This window comes from Coenobita brevimanus, chromosome 25 (assembly GCF_032717465.1).
Source record: "Coenobita brevimanus isolate Jiangsu-jjx chromosome 25, ASM3271746v2, whole genome shotgun sequence".
Classification (NCBI taxonomy): domain Eukaryota; kingdom Metazoa; phylum Arthropoda; class Malacostraca; order Decapoda; family Coenobitidae; genus Coenobita; species Coenobita brevimanus.
In genome coordinates this window covers 6428539-6447091 of record NC_136978.1, presented here as the reverse complement: position 1 = coordinate 6447091, position 18553 = coordinate 6428539, and the positions used below count along the sequence as shown (strand labels likewise).

General features: G+C 42.6%; 2 protein-coding genes across 2 annotated transcripts; both read right to left on the bottom strand.

Annotated features, from left to right (window-relative positions):
* Positions 1 to 2503: 2503 nt before the first annotated feature.
* Positions 2504 to 5599, bottom strand: LOC145393855 (arrestin homolog). The gene is made up of 3 exons (XM_080267907.1): positions 5508 to 5599; positions 3376 to 3725; positions 2504 to 3253 (listed from the first exon to the last, which is right to left on the bottom strand). Exons 1-3 carry the CDS (start codon positions 5548 to 5550, stop codon positions 2504 to 2506), a joined length of 1143 nt encoding a protein of 380 aa, XP_080124033.1. The 5' UTR covers positions 5551 to 5599.
* Positions 5600 to 10230: 4631 nt separating this feature from the next.
* LOC145393851 (arrestin homolog) lies at positions 10231 to 13379 on the bottom strand. Its single transcript, XM_080267904.1, has 3 exons — positions 13225 to 13379; positions 11287 to 11642; positions 10231 to 11112 (listed from the first exon to the last, which is right to left on the bottom strand). Exons 1-3 carry the CDS (start codon positions 13265 to 13267, stop codon positions 10363 to 10365), a joined length of 1149 nt encoding a protein of 382 aa, XP_080124030.1. The 5' UTR covers positions 13268 to 13379; the 3' UTR covers positions 10231 to 10362.
* Between the last annotated feature and the right edge of the window lie 5174 nt (positions 13380 to 18553).

Below are 18553 nucleotides of genomic sequence, written 5' to 3'. Positions count from 1 at the left end.
ATTCAGTTTAGGGCAGATTGTCGAATTTGAGCAGTTAGACAGAGCCTTAACGACCCATTCACAACTTGAGTGCTCTCATAAACCGAATAAAATCGTCTGATAGTTGCAGGAATGAAATATGAAGATCGTCCTCGAGCTGAGGGGGTCAACGTTGCCTTTCTTGTGAACCCGTATGTATAGATGTAGATTTCTGTGGTATAGGGATGATGGAGGAGACTAGCACAAACAGAGCAGTACTCCCAGGTGGACGGAAGGCTGGTGACAGTCTGCTGTTCATTAGCCCCCAGGATCCTGGTCTTGGCCATCTGCCTTTGGTGACTTTTTCCATGTTTCATTAGCACCAAACTACATACTCATTGTGATACAGTCTTGAGAGAGAGAGAGAGAGAGAGAGAGAGAGAGAGAGAGAGAGGCTACTGATAACTCAGCCTGGAGTCACCAATTAAGGGAGGAACCAAGTATAATCCCACTCATGACCCCATCCTGATGACGTCACTCAAGATGTTCTGAGCCGCTGTCTGGCTCACTTTGCTTCAATTTCTTCAGTATTTTTTTACCTTTCCTTTAACTTTCTTATGAACACAATCTCTCATCCTTAAACTTCATCTCCTTTCCCTCACCGGGACTCAGCTGACTAAATCAACAGGCACTGACCACTGTTCTCTATACTCCTTCTTTATCTATATTCATTGTAAAGCCAAAGGTTGTTGTATTGTGTTTGTGCACAATAATGACTTGTTGTGTTTCCAAACTTGCGTATTCTGATATTTTCACACTTTGGCTAAGACTATCCTGCCTGCCTCTGGCAAAATATGCCTATGCTTTTTACTTATATCCTAACTCCACTGACTGTCCAGAATTATTTGACAGTTTCACATTTAAAGTGCACACTCTCTTCCCTTTTTTTCCTTTTCTCTGAAGTTTTTATTTTAGGATGTCTCGCCGTTCATCATCACCTGTGACTCTTCATTCACATACCCACGTGGTAAACAAACCTACATTTCTTCTGTCCTTAATGACGAACTGTACATCAGCTTCCATGGCACCTTACCCATATACCTGACACACTTGACCTTTTTGTTGTAACTGATTCTTCAGCTTATTCTATCAGTAATTCTTCTCCATTACAGACTCACAGCCTCAGGCCAGTAACAGATCTTATTGGCTCGTAAGGCTTGAAGAAACTCAGGAAGTGGGATCTGTGCCGTTATGGCACTATGGATTGGGAGGCCATCAAGCAGTGTTTGAATTTCCTCGGTCTGTTTATTGTTTCTGTGACTGTGAGCCATCAGAGTCCATTCTTCACACTGAACGTTTATTATGAATGGGAATTCAAGGGGGAAAACTGTAAAATGTTAAATTGTTGTCCCCCCTAAATTAGAAGTTTGATCAAACTCGATTACCTTTATAGAAGAGGTACAAAAAGCACAACATGTTGGGGTTAACCAGTTATATATCAAACAGCATAATGTGAGGCACCTAATAGAGTAACACAAGTGGCTAAGCGCCATTTTGGCCAATATGGACTTTTTTATATCTGTCTTCCCACGGCCTTTAACTACCCAGGGTGTGAACATAGCCCCATGTGCCGCCTCTAAGTGAGTAAAAGATCGCCCCATTCAAAGGGGTACTCTGGAATATAGCCGGGCCCTCCAAAGTCGGATAATTCGCACCCTCAAAGTTCAACCTGGCTGAGGTGAAACTTCCTTCCAAGTATTCATACCCAATGAAAGTAAAACAAGTGAAATTGGATGACCTGTACTGCCTGACATATACATCCTCGACCAGCACCCTGACTACTTGAAAAGACTTTTTCGTGTGCAACAAGGCCATCAAACAACCCCAAGTACAGAGGCCATGGAGGAGGGGAATGACGTTCTGGACTATGATGACTAACTACCTGGTGAATTATAAGACACTGTAATTTTTTAATGTTTTCTTGTTTCAGGATCGAGAGGTTCGTCTCTGACGAGCAAAATCGTTGTGTTACATGCAGAGTAAACATAAATAGTGCGAAACTAGGTCCAAGGGCATGAACTGTACATAAAAGTGTTACACATGCATGAAATTCATTAAGGAAAACGTTGTCTGTAATGTTCAATATTATTTCCAATACTTTTTAGGGTCCCATATAGCAACTGAAACGACAACTGGAGAAAAATGTGGTCGTTGGTTTTCCCATCAAAGTGCATTGTATTACCATTAATTGTATTACCATTAATTTACTAGTACTCAGGTAAATAGAATAAGCTTCAGTTAAAAAAAAAAAAAAACAGAGAGAGAGAGAGAGAGAGAGCATTGTAGCTTGAACTGCTACAGAGCTACAGTGCATTGAAGGTCGGAAAGCTTGTACCGCGTTTTTCTCCGTTTTCTATTTTTTGGCTCTTAGCCACTTGTATTAGTAGACTACTCATGTAGCACAGAAAGTCTGTTTAGGAATTTAAGAAAAACCTGATGGAAAAATGAAAATAAAGCAAATTATGTCGTGCATTAGGGTAACTCCTTAATCTTCAGCAACTGATGCACCACGACGGAGGCGGGAGAACTCCTCAAATTCCAAGTTGTCGTTGGACTGCATTTTGCGGAGAGCAGGCTTGCCGGCGCTTGGGTCAGGATGCATGAGCTTGAAGGGCAGGTCAGCAGCCAGCTCACCGCCAATGGCGCCACAGTTCAGCTTCACACGGAGAGAGTAGGACACAATGATGCCCAAGGCGTCGTTGACGTTCTTGCCGGCTGCCACCATGGTGGAGGATGCCAGGTTGGCGTCCTGATCCTTCACTTGGCCGTCCAGGGCGATGCCGAAGCGCTTCTGGTTGGATGAGGCAAGAGGGGTGAGGGAGAAGGTCTTGGTGAGGTTGGCTCCGGGGGTGATGGGGCAACCCTCACGGGACTCCAGGGAGGCGACCACACGGCTGAACTGACTGTTGGTCATGGTCACCTCCACATGCTGCACCACCTGAGCCTTCAGGTTTTTCACCGTCTTCTTCGAGCCATTATGAATGTTGACGCAAGCATCCACAGCCTGACCGTGGAAGTAGGTGTCCCGATCAAGGCTGACCTCCAGGTTCAGTTTGCCAGGGGAAAGAGTGAAGCTCTTGGTGACCAGAGTCTGTGGCTGGCGGGCACTTGGCTGAGTCGATGCGAACTGGACCTTCCTGACGGCGAAGCTGACGGAGTTGCGCTTGTGGGGCCTTTCCTCCTTATGGTCAGAGACGTACAGACGGAGTTCATAGACTACACCAAGAGGGTGAGTCTGTTTTGAAAAAAGAAATGGTACATTGTAAGTCTTTGTTTTGTACCTGCTATTCGAGGTTAGTATTCTGACTTAAAAATATATGATACTGTATTTGAATGAAAATGCATATTTACCGAGGCATCGTCCCCGCTCTCCAGGATGACGGAGCAAGGGGCGTTCTGGGGAAGAGACACACTGAAGGCATAGGCGTTGGCGCCCAGCTTCTTGATGAGTCGTTCTTGAACATCGGTGCGCTCTTCGTTGCCAGCGTTGGGAGCGACATCGGTGTTGACAAGTTCGAGTTCCTTACTGAAGCTGAGGCCCATCACTTCATCTTCCTCTCGTCCATGGCGGAAGGTGACCGCCACACGGGCGTACACCCTCCGACCACGAAGGTAGTCATGGTCCACAAGAACCACACCATCCACAGGGGACGTGTGGCTGGTGTGGTCCACGAAGTCGCGGTGACTTAGGTATGCGGTGACCTTACCTGAGGGAGATGCTGTTATTAGAGACAGTACCATTCAAAAATTATCATACCAAGCATTCATTTTCAATCATTCATTACTTATTCCATGTACTGAGTATGTACAAAGAAAGGAGAGCAGTTGATACGATTTACTTTGATTACGAGAACATTGTGTACGATTGGATGCTTGTATTGTAGGAAAAAAAATAATCCTGCAACTGCATTAAGTGTGCAAGTAAAATATGTGTAGCTGGGTGCAGGTCCATGTAACCAAACTTAGCTTTTGAAACTACTCGTACCAGTATGCCAAGGTTTTCAGCATCGTGCAGAGTGATACAAAACACCACTTAATAAAGTTCCTCACAAATGACTGCTCGAGAAATGATTGTCACCGGGTATAAATTGCAGTGTTTAGGTGGACTGATAACAGATTTGGCTTTAGAATTTTGTTGAGATAAATTTACCTGACTTTCCACACGATTCACTGATGTTAAAATCCCCCCGTAAGTATTGTTACGCCAGTCCAAAATAAGCCTTAACTGGCGTGTATTTAATAGGGAAATTATAGTATTATTTAAAAAGCTGTGACAAGTGAAGGTGTGTGAGGCCATTTATTCCACGTGGGAGGACTGCTGGGTGGCAGGGAATGGGCTATCTAGTCTGTACTCAGAGTGGGATACATAAAAACAAAAACAACACAGGCCAAGTGGACACAGACATAGAGTTTTGAAAATGGAGAAGCATCTGGTGTGACTGTTTAACTAGTTTCAGTTTGTTTTCACCGGACGGAACTGGGTCACTCGCACGATGTGAAAACTAATTTGTGGTTGCATAAAATTTGGTAAGCCTTACTGATGAGATAGGAATGAGTCTCCATGGATTCAAGTGAAATCGACCCTACAGTCTGTTAATTTCCTATGCTTCTATACATGTTGCAAAAGATACACTTACAATAGAGGGGCAACATCTGCAAGCAAGTGCATGACGTCTCCCGAGTTTTTGCTTCTGGTTTAGTGTCCTCTTATAGGTTAAATGGATGATCTGTGTTTTCTTATACATGTACAGCTGGCTAGAGGGCGCGTTTGAATCAAACTTGCCCTGCGTCGTAACCACATTGAAAGGTGAATAGAACATGTTCCTTTATTAAGATTGTTGTTTTGGTGTATGATCGTTCCAGCTCGTCTTTTGGTGATTTTGCGCAGCCTTTTCACACCTTTTTAGTTTTGATTCAATTTACCCTGGGTCACTTATTTGGGATGGAGGAGCAGTGTGCCTCATGTGACATAGAGGGAGAGAGTGCATTTATTGTATACTTCCTCGATTCATGTTCCCAGTCAGATCAAAGAGACGTACTCTGGATATCCTTACCCAGTATATAATAATTAGACGTATTATGTCTAAATTTCCTTGATGGATTTTCTTTACCTTGTGATGATACTTGTCATGGTCTCCAGTCAGCATCTGATGAAGGGAGTGTTGAGGGAACTCACTGCATCACTCTCATTTCCATGCTGTATACTAGTACCGTAGATTATATATCATAGGTATATCGTATTCTGTTATAAGAAACCTCGTAGAGATCAAAGTAGCCGAGACTGTTAATTTTTCTTTACAGTTCTTTGTATTTACTGTAGTACTATGATGAACAATTGATCAGATTATTTTAAGGGGGGAATCTTACTGAAGGGTTAGGTGTGCGTGGGATTATGATTATGAATCTGTTTAGACACAAATGCAGAACACGGTGCAGCAACCTGTGATAAAGGAAAAGAAGGCCGACTAATGAAGGGATAGGTAATATACCATTAGGTGCAGTCTTCTTGAAGACCTTGACGGCGCTAACCATGGAAATGAGTTGGTGGGTTGCTGGGGGAGCGAAGTGGAAAGTGTCAGTCTCCGTGTGAAGCTGATGAAGAGCACTGATGGCACGCCCTTAAGTACCCACCAGAGACTCTAATCTTGTTAGGAAGGAGGGAGTTTCTTACTTAAGGCGCCATATATCATAATTAGATTAGAGTTCAACTGTGTTAGCATCTTATGAGTTGGCTGCCTACTCCCTTGTGACCTACTGCCAAGGCCATTGACTCATATTGAATGCGCGTTGTACAGTACCACAGTAATGCATAGTTTCCTAGGGGATCAGTGGACTGGCGTATCATCGTCGTCATTATCGTCGTCGTCGTCGTCATTATATTTATCATCCTCATCCTCATCGTCGCCGTATTCGTATTTTCCACTCATGCTTTGGATGGAAAAGACTCGAAAATAGGCGGAGGAAAGCACCAAATTCCATGGAGAGCAACAATCGATTAGTGAATAGAGGTGTGCCTCATTTTCACTGGGCACTTGGCTGACAGTTCTGTTGCTATTATTATTTATCTTTTTTTCCTATTTTTGGAACGGGAGGTGGTTGCGTGCATTTCTCAGTGGGTTGGAGACTGGTCGCTGGTTTGATCATTGCGTCTCAGGGATCAGTTTGTGGATTGTGGATTTCAGTTCGATTTCACCGTGGTCACTGTCCTACTCTTAGGCCCCACCGACATGTCATAAAAAACCCCCAGCTGATACCATAACTCCAGATCTAATTGTGATATTCCTAGTTCTGGGGAATCACAACTGAGGTGGTGGGTAGTAGTGCCCATGTGCCAGGTGATATGAGGGCTGCAAAGATCCAGTCTCTGTTGGTGCGTCGTAGGAAGTCGCTTGACTTCGGGAACTGGCTTCCTGGCCTGTGTCCATAGCTTTATACCCATGGAAAACATATGGTGTCTCTTCCAAGCTCGGTAAAATCGTCTGGAAGTAGCAAAATGTAAAGTAGGCCCTGCCCTCATTTAGAAGGTGTTAATTGAGATTATGTAATGGAAACAGTCCTTAACCTTTTCAGTTCAGAGGACCTTTCCCAAGCTTAATATAACTGCATGGCGACAATAAAAGTAAAATATATAACAGCGTCATCATACAAAAAAGATTAATAGATATATGATACTTGTAGTGCAAGGGGTCTTCTCCCAAGAATTGAAAAAACCAGCTTACTCTTCAGTACACGGACCTTTTTCCAAGCTTAGTGAAATCGACTGGTAGTAGTAAGAGGAAAAAAATGACGATGATGATGATGATAATGATGATGATAATGATGGTAATAATAATAATAATAATAATAATAATAATAATAATAATAATAATGATAATAATAATGTGAATGGTGAACTGAGTGAATTTTTCTCTTTGAAGGTTGGGTTGAAACAGGGATGTGTCATGTCTCCATGGTTGTTCAATCTGTACATGTATGGGGTAATAAAAGAGGTACATGGTTGGGTAGTGGATGTTGGAGTGGCCCTGGTGAGAGAAGGTAATGTTTGGAAACTCCCTGTACTGTTGTTTGCAGATGATACTGTGTTGTTGAGTGAAGACGAAGGGGAGCTGCAAGGCTTGGTGTATGAGTTTGGGAGAGTGTGTAAGAAACGGAATCTAAAGGTGAATGTAGGGAAGAGTAAAGTGATGGTCTTTGAGAGAGGTGAAGTCAGTGAATGTACAGCGAGGTTGGATGGTGAGGAATTGGAAAATGTGAGTACCTTTAAGTACTTGAGTAGTGTGATGAGTAAGGATGGAGGTTTGGAGGGTGAGTGCTTGAAAGGGTACAGCAGGGAAGAAAGGTTGTTGGTTCCTTGAAAGCAATGATAAGAAGCAGGGAAGTGAACACTGAAGTGAAAAAGTTACTACATGACAGTATTGTGATACCAACTCTAACGTATGAAAGTGAAGCTTGGACGTTGCTGGAAGGACACAAGTCAAGAGTGAGAGCAGTGGAAATGAGTTATTTAAGAGGAGCCTGTGGAGTCACATGGAGAGACAGGCTGACGAATGAGGATATAAAGGAGCGTTGTGGTGTGGATGTGGATGTGATAGGAAGCGTTAGGAGGAATACGCTGAGGTGCTTTGGCTATGTGGAGAAGGTGGAGGGTGAAAGACTGACGAAGAGAGTGTACGTGAGTGAGGTGGAGGGGGGAAGAGGGAGGGGGAGGCCGAGGATGAGATGGAGGGATGGGTTGGAGAGGTATATGAGAGAGGGGTGTGTGAGTTGGGAGCGGGGCAGTGAAATGGCGGGGGACAGGGCGACGTGGAGTCGATTTGTTTGTGGCCACCCCGAACGGGATTGAGGCGTCTGGCGATAGATAGATAGATAGAATAATAATAATAATAATAATAATAATAATAATAATGATAATAATAATAATAAAATAAACGGAAACTGTCTTGAACCCATTCACAACGGGTAGTGCCTACTGTGCTATGTCTAATAATTCAGATTTAGCAAAAATAAATAAATAAATCATGTTATGGTAGAGAGATGGGTTTTAAAGCCATAGAAGAAGGTGAAGGTCAGACACAAGAGAGGCGAGAATGAAGAGAGGATGAGGTGCAAGAAATGCTGAGTGTGTTGAGGCTTCACAGGGATTAAAGTGTGTAGAAAGGGATGAGGGGTGTGGTGGCCAAGGACTAGAGAGAGATTAACCCCTTCACTCAGGTGTCGTAAGTTTCTCCACACATCCACAACAAAATAAGTTTTCCTATTTCCCTACTGAAGAGATTTTTAATATGATTTTTTTTTCTACTGTCTGTTCATTCATAAAGATTTACTGTTGTCTCCCGTTTTATATCCCTTGATCCACTAAAACACTTAATTTTTGCTCTTCCCTGATTCTACCGTTTTAGCTAGTTTAAATTTAGAGTAATTCGGTTTTTGTCATTCTTTTCTGAACACACTCAAAAGAACTAACATTCATTCTTTAGTACAGTCACCAAAATTACATTGCAGAGTCAGAGTGCGGCCTTATTAAAGCAAGATAAAGTTGTAGTGTTATTTCTGAATATCTTTTACCCATACATCTTAGAATAAAGCTTGAGTCAGTTTTTTTGCGCATTAATATACTGTTGTCTTGGCGTTAGATCCTTACTATGCATGACTTCCGCTGCAACTGCTCTCTCTCTCTCTCTCTCTCTCTCTCTCTCTCTCTCTCACTACATTATCACTTTTGTAACTGACCATGGTAAGAATTTTGTCTACATCCCCTCGTTAGTGTTCACTCGTAATCATTTTGGGCAACATTCACCAGTAATTATTTTTGGTGAACATTTTAATATTTTACCGAAATTCCTCCCCCTCCCATGTATTTTATTAGCATACACCATACATTATTGTTCCTAAATATTTGCTCTGTGTTATGAACTTGTTAATAAATTGAAAAGGGAAGAATGTGACTAGTTATTATCTATAGTTTGAATGAAGAAAAACATTTAAATATATTCCAAGCTTTCTAGGACAAAATGCTGGTTATGGCCATTACTATTTAGCCCATCAACGCATGACTGTTTTCGTTTTTTTTTTTTTTACCTTAGTTTCCTTGCTTGTCTGTCCATTTGTGTGTCAACAAAAAATAGAAAACGGTTGGATGGACCTGCACTCAATTTGGAATAGTGATTGAGGACCGTCAGAATAACAGTTGTTGAAATGATGGCTGGAGAAGGTCATTGGCCAAGATCAAGAGGGCAGGTAGTGTTGTCTTGGCAGGGGTATGCACTGTCGGAGCACATGGGTTTAGAATCTTGTCAGGGGACAGAGTTTCATAAGCCTTCCAACAGCTGGTACAGAGTTTTTGTTCGACCAACAGTTTTCAAGATATGAATGAAAAAATTCTGGATAAGCATGACACCTGAGCCAGCAGTTTCCGGTGTGCCTCTTGTCACCCCGAGGCGTAGAGACTTAATGATTGTTTCTATTGTCTCACTATGACATGTTAGACTACGGTGTAAATTACTTTTGGTAACTTTTGCCTCAAAAATAATTTGTATGGATTTGAAGTGCTGTCCGTGTCATTGCAAAATGGAAAAAAAAAATAACACTCTTGATATGTCAAATGCGATGAGTGGGTTAAGTACATTAATATTTTTATACTTAATTTCACTTGTCACTCCTAGGATCGCTTAAATAACATGTCTTGGTCCCTCTGAAGACTCTTCTAATTTGTTACTTTATTTGTGATTGGTTTACTGTCAGCGAATTTACTTTTACTACAACAGGGTCCAATAAAAGTAGTGTAGCTTTTCTATTCCAGTGAGGGACATAAAATAGCAGAGAGGCTTCGGTAAATTTAATACAGTTCTGGAATATTTAGAATCTGTGTTTAATCTGAACAATGCATGCTGGTATTAAAACTGATCTTAGCTTTGCTTATATATTGTATGTCCCTCACACAAAATTGAAAGCTCTGCACTACTTTTAACGGACCCTGAACTACTGGTACAACCGTGAGTTATTGCCATTCATGCAACTGAATGAAACAAATAATTTTAATAAAAGAATCTCCTTTGCCAAACAGAGATCATTGAAAAGGATAATAAAGTATTTGATAGCCTCAGCCATATGATGTGGTCAAAACAACACTATTGATAATAATTTTGTATTGTAATCATAATGTGCTCATAGAAAAAATCAAAGGGAGGACTTCTAAAAGGAAACAAGAATATAAAACCAATTTATTAATTATGGACTGAAGTGTGTTAGCAGATTTAATTGGTTGAGCTCTTTCTAGAATTTAGGTTGCCAATTGTTCAGGTAAAGAACATACACCTGACTGTTTCAGAATGGTATATGACATATTTAGTCATCAGCAACTGATTCACCACGACGAAGGCGGGAGAACTCTTCGAATTCCAGATTGTCGTTGGACTGCATCTTGCGGAGAGCGGGTTTGCTGGCAGTAGGGTCAGGGTGCATGAGCTTGAAGGGCAGGTCAGCAGTCAGCTCACCGCCAATGGCGCCACAGTTCAGCTTCACACGGAGAGAGTAGGACACAATGATGCCCAAGGCGTCGTTGACGTTCTTGCCGGCTGCCACCATGGTGGAGGATGCCAGGTTGGCGTCCTGATCCTTCACTTGGCCGTCAAGGGCGATGCCGAAGCGCTTCTGGTTGGATGAGGCAAGAGGGGTGAGGGAGAAGGTCTTGGTGAGGTTGGCTCCGGGGGTGATGGGGCAACCCTCACGGGACTCCAGAGAGGCGACCACACGGCTGAAATGGCTGTTGGTCATGGTCACCTCCACATGCTGCACCACTTGAGCCTTCATGTTCTTCACCGTCTTCTTGGAGGCATTGTGGACGTTCAGATGAGCCTGCACAACTTGGCCATGGAAATAGAGGTCCCGGTCGAGGCTGACCTCAAGGTTCAGTTTTCCAGGTGAGAGAGTGAAACTCTTGGAAACGAGAGTCTGGGGTTGGCGAGCACTTGGCTCAGTTGAAGCGAACTGAACCTTCCTGACGGCAAAGCTAACAGAGTTGCGCCTGTGAGGCTTTTCCTCTGCACGGTCAGACACATACAGACGGAGGTCGTAGATCACACCAAGAGGGTGGGTCTGTAGTGAAAGAGACATTTTTATGTAGTTATGAATCCATCTTATTTCAAAAGTGCATGTAGTGATTACATTCAACATCACAGTGGCAGACTTTTTGAAGTAAGGATGCCAAAATTGGTGCCTAGTTGTGGAACCCCAATTCTAGTATTTTTGAAGTTTCCATCAAATACTTACCGAATAATCATCACCGCTGTCAAGAATGACGGAGCAGGGGGCATTCTGGGGAAGAGACACACTGAAAGCATAGGCATTGGCGCCTAGCTTCTTGATGAGTCGTTCTTGGACATCAGTGCGCTCTTCTTTGCCAGCGTTGGGAGCGACTTCGGTGTTGACGAGTTCGAGTTCCTTACTGAAGTGGAGGCCCATCACCTCATCCTCCTCACGGCCATAGCGGAAGGTGACCGCCACACGGGCGAACACCCTCCGACCACGAAGGTAGTCATGGTCCACAACAACCACACCATCCACAGGGGACGTGTGGTTGATGTGGTCCACGAAGTCGCGGTGACTTAGGTACGCAGTGACCTTACCTGGGGGAAAGGAGTTAATAGGAGTGAAAAGACTGGCCAGGTAGAGGAAGATGAAAGTTGAATAGTGAAAATAAACGAATATCCATGAAGATTTCAAAGATAAAATAATAATGGTTGAATATATGTTCCGTCAAAAAGCTTAATCTTACATTGGTGGTAATCTGACCAGAGGGGTTATACATTAGCAGCCAGTGAAAAAAGTATGTAGATCAGTCATTTTGATTTAACATTTTTTTATCATTATGGATAAAGTTAGTTATTTCTTTCTGGTAATTTCATATAAATTTAAGAAACTATGGAAAATCCTTAGAATGCAAATGGTTGAGGAGTCACTGGTACTGGAACAATATGCTTACTTTATTTTGAATTGTCATTGTTAGAGATTGGGATGCTGATGATACTGATGATATGTACATTTGACACGATGATGACAAATATAGGCAGCATCATGAGTAAAACTGTTGTGGACAGTAGTAGTATTCTATATTTTAGCTGAACTGTTATAACACTGTAACATGATATTCTGAAAAGTTTGCTGGGCTTCAAAGATTGTATTGCTAGATTTTGAAGGTCACTGATCACAGTCTTGCTGTTTATCAGTATGAAGTGGATCAGTAATCATGTCCGCAACTGTACCTTGCTGCGTGAGGCTCTCTTAATGTGGGGTTGTTTTTCCATTATTTTTTAGTCTGTCTTCCACGTTACATGTACTATTCTGACAGTTTTAGCTTGCCACGCTACTCACTGCACAGATGTGAGTATTTTTAGGACAAACTGTTTACCCTTGTTTTAGACATAGTTGTGTTTGCCAGACCATGCTAGCGGCAGGGGCTTGCCCAATAAAGCATTAGTCACCTAGTCGCTTGTAATAAACCAGGAGAGAACTGGGTCAGACTGGAGTCACGCTGGGGGCTGTAGTCTTCGCTGTGTCTAACTGGATTTTTAAAAATCTTTACCAGGGATCTGAATCACATTTGCGAAGACTCTCTAGTTGATATTTTTTTTAAAAATATATTGATTCTTTATAAGAAATCGTATTTCTTATATATTGTAGGTTTCTTTTAGGCCCTTTCTTTCCTTTTCAAGTGAAGAGCCCTCAAAAGCCTGGCAGTGAACAGCTTGGCTATTCTACAGTAGTTGTGAACTGACACAACCTCCCTGGAACCCAACACAGGCCGGCGGCCATCACGTCCAGATATTGGTCAGTGCGCCACCACAATTGATACATGGGTTACGTTTTAATTCGAGTTTTCATCACCGTAACCATTCAGGCAACACAGTGACTATGTGTAGAGAAGGATGTCCCCAAGGCATGGCATTACAGTGATGACAGTGATGGTGATGATGATGATGGTAACTCATTGGCAGTGGTGAGTTGCACTAAAGTGAATAAAATCGTACAGAGCGCTTCATTCTTAGCCAGTAAGTTAATCACAATAGTTTTGAACATTATTAGCGACCTAGCGTAGTGCTCTTGACGCAGTGAAATCGACTGACATTAACCAAATTTAAATGCAGAGTAGGTAATTTGCAGTAAAAAAGTTGAGTATAATTAACGTGATGAGGAGGGTGTATGTCTTACCATTAGGTGCAGTCTTTTTGAAGACCTTGACGGCGTTAACCATGGAAATGAGTTTGGTGGGTGGCTGGGGGAGCGAAGTGGCGAGTATCAGTCTCCGTGTGAAGCTGAACGAGGGGGACTGTCTGCTTGAAGCCTTATATACCCGCCAAACTGACTCTGATCTGGTTAACCAGCAGGAAGTTGCGATCTTTGCTGATTGTATTGGTCACTGAACCTTGCTGAGTTAAAGAGGTTTGCCAGGCTTGCAGACGTGGCATTTTGGTCACAGCCGGCTCATCTGGCCTTGCGGTTCTTCTTTGTTGCACGTTTCATTGGTCCATCGTTACCAGGACTCGCTTCTAGGTTGAAAGAAGTCATCTGACAATTTCAGTGACAAAAAATAAAAAATGCCTAAAAGATAAGGCCTTGATTTACGCCACTCACCACGTGGATCCTGCCCTAAGATGAAGAAAAAGAAATCATATGACGGTACCCACAACGAAAACTGAAGAAGAAAATGAAGACAAATTCCAAGTGAAGGAACGAGATTTAGGAAGTGTAGAGAAGTATAAGTGGTAGAAATATAAAGTTCAAGTCGTGAGCGCAGGAAGTACAGGTGGTCTGAAGTACAAATATGAAGTACAGGTCTAAAATATAAGCGCGAAGTGCAGGTTTGAAATATAGATATGAAGCAAAGATGTGGCTCTTGGTTTTAATGTGTTAAGAATTGTAATACAAGGAAATATATTGTCGTAACTATGTGTTTGTCCGCCATACCTGCAGCGAAATGTTATGCTTGCATGTTATACTCTCTCTCTCTCTCTCTCTCTCTCTCTCTCTCTCTCTCTCTCTCAACAAGTCTATTCATCTGAGAGTGAGTATAAGCCTATGAATGTTTAATACCTGAACAGTCAGGTTAAAAGTTTCCCTACCATTCCACTGCGTCTGTTTCACACATGTTCGTCACTTTCCTCCCTCATTCATCATTGTCAGAGAGAATCATCAAAGTCTCTCTCAGTTCTGGCCTTTGGTTCCTTCTTCCTTACATTAAAAAAAAAAAAAAAAGCTGGGGAAAGTGAAAAATGGGAGAGGTGAAATTCTAGGCGAACTTTTTGTATTCGACTGTATTTTTCGTAATATATTGCAGCTAACGCCAGACGATTTTATTCAGCTGGGATGGAGCGTCGTCCCGTCGGTTAAGGAGGCTCCCTAGCACCTCTTCCTTGGCGATTTAGTTTTGGGATGCGACTGGTTGACATCCTTCTGTACGCTGTTTATGCAGAGTATGGCCATATTAGAAGGATTTATTTTATAAATATAGGCGGGGGGACAGTGAGGTGTAATAGGTAAAATAAATCGCGTAGGAAAAGATGTTAGGGAATTTCCTTAAAGTATACCGACCATAAAAAGTGTTAATATAGGTACCATCAACCCTCTTATGGTCGGGGCAGCTCTAGTATTCTCTCGCAGCTAAAGCCAGACAGTTTCATTCAAGTGAGAGTGAGTCACAGGAGAATGTTAAGTGAGTCCACAGCAGCGAAAGGGTTAATCGAGATTTTTTTTTTTTTTTTTACCCTCTGACGACGATAGAAATCCTAAAATTATTCTTGCTTTATTCATGCTACCTCCAGAGGATTTTGTTCAGCTTGGAAATCGTCGTATAAAAGTTAACCCCTTCAGACTGGTGACTTTTTTTATTTTAATTCATTCTACTACCAGGCGATTTGTTTCGCTTGGGAGAGGCCTCTCTCTCTCTCTCTCTCTCTCTCTTTTTTTTTTTTTTTTTTTTAAGACTATCTGACCCCCTCCAGTTCGAAAAGCCTGAACTGAGTAAAATGCTCAGGAAATGACAAGAATAAAATTAAAAGAATGCGTCATCGGATTCAAGGGATTAACCCAGTGACTGCTAGGATTTACCTCAGCAAAAGTAAATATGTAAATAAATAATCTGGCTGTAGCCTGAATAAAAATAAACGTAGATTCATTGGAACGAAAATTAATTTAGAAAGCGCAGATTTTAGTACGATCCCTTGATTAGTAAAAGTGTTGCTCCCTAAACTGAGAAAATAGTCTGACGACAGTAGTAGTAGTAGTTCCAGTAAAAGTAGTAGTAGTAGTAGTGGTGGTGGTGGTGGTAGTAGTAGTAGTAGTAGTAATAGTAGTAGCAGATGTTGTTCTTGGTATTGTTGTTGTTGTTGCTATTAGTATCCACCTTTTGCATACAGCAGGTGGAAAAAAATGGTTTTCTTGGTATCATTATTATTCCGGCCTAAGAGTCTCGCGACGATTCCGAGGGAACCAGGGCTGCGGAAGGTATCTGAAGGGCTCAGGTTATGTCCTGGTAAGGGTCATTGCTGATAGAAAAAAAATCCAAATCCTTTATGATCAGTGGCAGTCATATCGGTATTATGGGTGAATGGGATAAAGTGGTTATGTATGCTGGAGATTTCAATGGGATCTGAGCAAGTAATCTGGAAATGATATTCGAGAACCGATTCCTATGAGTTAATTTCGTTTTATTTAAAAAATTCCTTATCTCCCGAATGAGGTCAAGGTCATTGTAAGAAACAGCAGATGGAGAATAGTGACTGTCCACGGGATAATTAAAAAGTTCTAGTTTATTATTGTTATTGTTGCAAAACCCGGTCCGTCTGATCAAAGAACAAGAAAATGATGATGGCATTTATGATGATGAAGACAAATGCCATTTTGGTGTTGCAGGTGAGGCAGATTAAGGTGTGAGTGACATGGGGTTTAAGAACGTCCTTGAATACTGGTTACTTCATAGGGTTTCTCCAGGAAGGCTTCAGAGCACGTGAAGGTAGTGATGCATACTGCTGGTGGTGTGAGCTGTGTGGAGAGAGAGAGAGAGAGAGAGAGAGAGAGAGAGAGAGAGAGAGAGAGAGAGAGAGACGAGGGACGTGGGGGACATGAGGGTGGTAATGTGAGGTGTGTGGAGTGGTGGAGTGAGGTGCCAAGTGGTGAAAGAGAGGGCGTCCTTAAGTAATGATGTATTATTTTATCGTTTCTATTTCCAAACGATTTTATTCAGCTTGGGCGATAATTATCGAACTAGAGGAGTTAGATACATTTATCCTTTCAGTACTGGGGTATGCGGCCGGAGCATGTGTCCGGCTTAGGGAAGATGGACGCCCCTGCCCTGCATAGTCCCGAGTCACCCTTGGGCAAGGTGTAGCACCCGTTAGCCCACCAAAAGGTAACAGATGGATGGTGGGACCAAGGCCAGGTATCTGGCCCCGCACAGCACTCTCAGATGGCGAACCCTGCCACATTTAACAAGTAATCAAAGTCCGGACTGAGACTACTGCTCATACATATCTCCTACACACGGCTCATCCTCTTAGGGGCTATGCCTCCTCCATTTTCACTACAGCTCGCCAATGGAAGGATCCTGTTCCAACTCTGGCTTGGCGCTGTCTGCCGCAGTAGGCGGCAGCTAAAGTGTGGTCGCTAGGTCCGCTTGGCCAAACAGACCAGGGTAGAATAACAACAGTAACAACAACTCTTTCAGTGCAAAAAAGTATATCTTAAGGCGTAAATTTATGGGGTGTTAGCAACAATTAAAAACAAAAAGTCATCAATCGGTAGTGATGGATTGTAAACGTCCATGGAGTCCAGGCCTGTGCATGAGGTGGGTTGTGTATTATCAGGTAGAGCTATGAAGAGTAATATTGCTTCACTTTTGAGTCGAATACTTTTGAAACTCTCACACAACATTCTGGAATATGTGTTTCGCTTCAAAGCTGGTATCGTTCAGTGTCCCGTTATTTATCATGAAGAGATTTTATATTTATGTCCACAACTCCTTGAATGCGAGGCCTTGGATGGCTAGGTTTCGACTGAAGAGTTGAGAGGAAGGATGGGACTGGAATGTATTGGTGCTTTGATGAGGAGGAGTAGACTGAGATTGTTTGGGCATGTGGAGAATGCGGAAGGAGAGAAATTTGTAGTCAGAGGAACAAGTATCTTCCCAGTTCCCTTTGAAGAAAATTGACAACGGGCGAAATACAATGAAAACCCCATTTCTACCAGTGCGTGTTTCGGATGGTTCGATTTTTCCGCTTTGTATTCGTCAAATTTGGGTAAGATAGTTGTGTCTCTGCCTGTACATCGGGGTTAGGGTTTCGAGTGGCAGACCGAAAAGGACCTGGGACGAGGTCATAATGTGACCTCAGGGATAAGGAGCTGAAATGGGAAGCTGCCAGAGATCGAGCAGCGTGGAGAGCCGCCATTAGGTGGCCAGTTCCAACGCATGCAAGCGTGTTAGAGCCTTTATAAACGATACATGACGATACGAATGATACGTTTCGGGTCAATAAATCCTTGACAAGAATGAGATTCCAAGTTACTGTGGCGAGAAATCAGTCCATTTGATTATTGTTAAGCATGGCCAGAACTGTTTAGGTTTTGATTTGGTTTGGAGACAGTGTTAAAGAACTATCAACCAGTACTGTCCAATACTTTGTCCAAGCATCTGATCGGCTCAAGAATCGAACATGAGGTCTTGTCGTTGCGACCCGGTTATGTTACTACTGCCTATTGATGGCGATTACTCTTGTGTTGAGGGGACGACTCAGTCAGCATTACGAGTGTCGGCTTTGCATCTTGTACTCCTTTACTACCTCACTGCCACAACCACACCCACACCAGCAGACTGAGCCATCCTCGCAACACACGAAGTACTGCCAAGTGAGTTTCTAGTGGAGTGCTATTTACAGACCATCCTGTATCTGGAATCTGCGAGCCTGACCAAATATCTATCCTTGTGACTCTTATTTGTGGTAGCTGGGAACGCTCGCAATCAGCTCACTTGATGCTGTGCTACCTCAGGTGGCTGTGCACTGAGTGATAAGCCAAATGGTTTCTTGTAGCCCAGGACACCATTTACTACGTTGGTTGCAAACCATATAACCAAATGGACGTCTGGCGGTTTAGTGCATTAAGGCAACCCAAACACAGGTCACATGTGTGAGAGATGGTTGGAGTTTATAGCCTGCATTATGCCACTCACAGACGAGCGACTGTTCACTCATCTTAAATGTCTACCCTAAGAAGCCTAGCCTCAGGCGCTTACGGTCCAGCTGGGGCAGTAAAGAACTGGATGAAAGGTAGAGCCATACCAGGACAAAGAAACAATCATGGGCAGCTTTTGTTTTAGTAAAATATAATGATGAAATTAATGTAATAATAACTCAGGAAGTACGTGTTTTCCATAACATAATAGATTCATAGAAAGGCATAACTAAGGAAAAATTGGTTATTATAAAGAAATCTTTTGAGATCAAGATTTAACAACAGTACCATCATCACTGATCGCTTAACAAACAGA